Below are 3592 nucleotides of genomic sequence, written 5' to 3'. Positions count from 1 at the left end.
TAAAAGCCCCAACTTCGCTATGTTTCTTTCAAAATATTCCCTACTTAATGTCTTGGTGAAGATGTCTGCAATTTGATCTTTTGTACTACAGAACTTCATACATATCAACCCTTTCTCCACATTGTCCCTCAGAAAGTGATGCCTCAAATCAATATGCTTGGTCCTTTTGTGTTTAATTGGATTCTTGGCCATGTTGAGTGCACTGGTGTTATCACTTAGAAGGGGCACACTCTCAGTGTGTACCCCAAAGTCCTCCAGTTGTTGCTTGATCCATAAAGGTTGTGCACAGCAGGATGCTGCGGCTACATATTCTGCTTCAGTTGTTGAAAGAGACACTGAGTTTTGCTTCCTTGTGCCCTAAGAGATGAGACATGAACCTAGTAAGTGAGCCATTCCAGAAGTGCTTTTCATGTCCATAAGATATCCTGCATAGTCTGCATCAGCATATCCAATGAGATTAAAGTTGTCACTTGAGGGATAATAAAGGACCAGGTCATGTGTTCCTTTAAGATATCTTAGAATTCTTTTGGCTGCCTTCAAATGAGATTCCTTGGGATTTGATTGAAACCTTGCACATAACCCTACACTGAAGACAATATTAGGTCTACTAACAGTAAGATAGAGAAGAGACATAATAATGCCTCTATACATGGTTTGATTCACAGGAGGCCCAGTTTCATCCATGTCCAGTCGAGTGGTTGTAGCAATAGGAGTGCCTATCACCTTTGATGCTTCCATGTCAAACCTCTTCAAAAGCTCCTTGATGTATTTTTGCTGACAAATAAATGTACCCTTTGGGGACTATTTTACTTGAAGACCCAAGAAGAAGTTCAGTTCCCCCATCATACTCATTTCAAACTCACTTCCCATGAGTTTTGCAAATTCTTCACATAGAGAATCAGCTGTTGCCCCAAAAATGATATCATCAACATAGACCTGAACAATGAGCAGGTTCCTTTCCCATTTCTTTAGGAATAAGGTGTTGTCAATTTTCCCTCTTTTAAGCCATTTTCCAAGAGGAACTTTGACAGTCTTTCATACCAAGCTCGAGGAGCCTGTTTCAGCCTATATAATGTTTTGTCCAATTTAAACACGTATTCAGGGTGCTCATGACATTCAAACCCTGGAGGTTGATTCAGCTAGACTTCTTCCTTAAGAAGTCCATTCAAAAATGCACTTTTGACATCAATTTGGAACAAGGTGAATTCCATATGAGATGCAAAAGTGATTAGAATTCTAATAGCTTCCATGCGAGCAACCGGAGCAAACGTTTTATCATAGTCAATCCCTTCCTCCTGATTGTAGCCTTGAACCACTAGCATGGCCTTGTTCCTTGTGGTATTCTCATGTTCATCAAGCTTATTCCTGAATACCCACCTGGTTCCTATAATGATTCGATCAGAGGGTCTGGGTACCAGGTGCCAGACATTGTTCCTTTCAAACTGATGTAACTCCTCTTGCATGGTTGTAATCCGATCTGCATCTTTCAAGGCTTCCTTGATATTCTTAGGTTCTATTTAGGAGAGAAAGGCTGAGAAGGCAAGTGAATTTCTGGCTTTTAACCTGGTTTGTACTCCGGAATCTAGAGGGGTAATTATGTTGTCAAGAGGATGAGAGCTTTTGTGTCTCCAGTTAGACGTATGAGGTTCATTTAGAGAGAATATGGGTACATTTGACTGGTTTTTCTGTGTTCTTCTCTCAGGTGCTAGTGGAGTACCCTGAACTACATCAACCACTCTTTCTTCAGCTTCAGTGGTTGTAATTGAAGTACCTGGTTCCATTGAAGATGAGGCAGTATTGTCTTCACTCAGCTCTTTTACTTGACTCATCATATCTGCCTTTTCATTTGTCATATCAATGACTTTACCAGGGACTAGTAAGGGTTCTCCATCTTGATCTTCTTCAGCATTCTTCTCACAGGATGGATAAGACTCATCAAAAATAACATGAACACTTTCCTCAACACATTGAGTCCGCTTATTATATATCTTGTACGTTTTGCTTTGAGAAGAGTAGCCCAGAAATATTCCTTCATCACTCTTAGCATCGAATTTACCAAGCTGATCCTTTCCATTATTGAGAACATAGCATTTGCACCCAAATGTTCTTAGGTGAGTCAGCTTGGGTTTCCTTCCATTCAGCAGCTCATATGGAGTTTTGTTCAGGAGGGATCTGATCATGCACCTGTTCACCAAGTAGCAGGCAGTGTTGACTGCTTCAGCCCATAAGTTCTTTGCAATTCCACTATCGATTAGCATTGTTCTTGCCATCTCTTTCAGAGTTCTGTTCTTCCTTTCCACTACTACATTTTGCTGAGGAGTTCTGGGAGCTGAGAAGTTGTGGGTGATGCCATTTCATTGCAGAACTCATCAAATTTGGCATTGTCAAATTCTATTCCATGATCTGACCTAATGCATGTGACTCTTGACTCCATCTTCACCTGGATTTTCTTCACAAAGGCCACAAACACCTCAAAGGTTTCATCTTTAGTTCTAAGAAACAGAGTCCATGTGAATCTGGAGTAGTCATCCACTATCACAAAAATGTATCTTTTTCCTCCTCTACTTTGCACTCTCATAGGACCACATAGGTCCATATGCAAAAGCTCTAGTGACTTTGAGGTGCTCACATCCCTTTTAGACTTAAAAGAGGACTTCACATGTTTTCCTCTAGCACAGACATCACAGATTTTTTGCACCTTGAACTTTGACATGGGTAGACCATGGACCAGGTCCTTCTGAATTAGTTTGTTCAGAAGAGAAAAGCTTGTGTGCCCCGGTCTTCTGTTCCACAGTTTAGCATCATTATCAACAGCTTTCAGACAACTCAGATCACCACTTTGTAAGGACTCGAAATCAGCAACATAGATGTTCATGTATCTTTTGGCCACAAGTAACACTTCATCGGTTACTAGATCAGTAACTATACATATCTTGGACAAGAATTCCACCTTGTTTCCTTTATCATAGATCTGAGAGACACTCAAGAGAATGTACTTAAGGCCATTGACATAGTACACATCTTCAATAGAATGAGTGAGTGACTTTCCGACTTTTCCAAGAATGTACCCTTTTTTCCCATTGCCAAAGGATATACTCCCTCCTTGCAGGGCGTTTAGTGAAAGAAAGTCCATGGTGTTCCCAGTCATGTGCTTTGAACACCCACTATCCATAAACCATTATTGACCGCTTCCTTTCATTGTTCCCTGTACAAGAGGATCAAGAGTTAGTTTTAGGAACCCAAGCAAGTTTAGGTCACTTGTAGTAGGCAAGAGGATGAATAAGAGCTCTCTTAGTCCATGCAGGTAATGTGCGCTTTTTGTGAGTGGAACCTGGTCCCTCTTTTATTGTCACTTTTTCAGCAAACACTTTATTTTTCTGAACAGATTGAACCCTGGCCTGGCAATTTTCTTTGAAATGCCCATTTTTCCTACAGTGGGTACAAAGCAAGTTATCAGAAATAGTAATGTACTTGTTATGAGGGTTGTAAGGAGTTTTCTTCCTTTGGAACCCTATTCCTTGCCTATTCTACCATTATTAGTGTACATGCCAGAGATAGCTTTTGAGGACCAGGTCCACTTTAGGAACTTTTC

General features: G+C 40.6%; 1 protein-coding gene across 1 annotated transcript; it reads right to left on the bottom strand.

Moving 5' to 3' along the window:
• Positions 1–357: 357 nt before the first annotated feature.
• Positions 358–738, bottom strand: LOC138887932 (secreted RxLR effector protein 161-like). The gene has a single exon (XM_070169724.1). The coding sequence runs from the start codon at positions 736–738 to the stop codon at positions 358–360; it is 381 nt and encodes a 126-aa protein (XP_070025825.1).
• Positions 739–3592: the final 2854 nt, after the last annotated feature.

This window comes from Nicotiana sylvestris, chromosome 3 (genome assembly GCF_000393655.2).
Source record: "Nicotiana sylvestris chromosome 3, ASM39365v2, whole genome shotgun sequence".
In the NCBI taxonomy this organism is placed as follows: Eukaryota; Viridiplantae; Streptophyta; class Magnoliopsida; order Solanales; family Solanaceae; genus Nicotiana; species Nicotiana sylvestris.
Note: the sequence above shows the minus strand (reverse complement) of the source record. Positions and strands in the feature narration are given on the sequence as shown.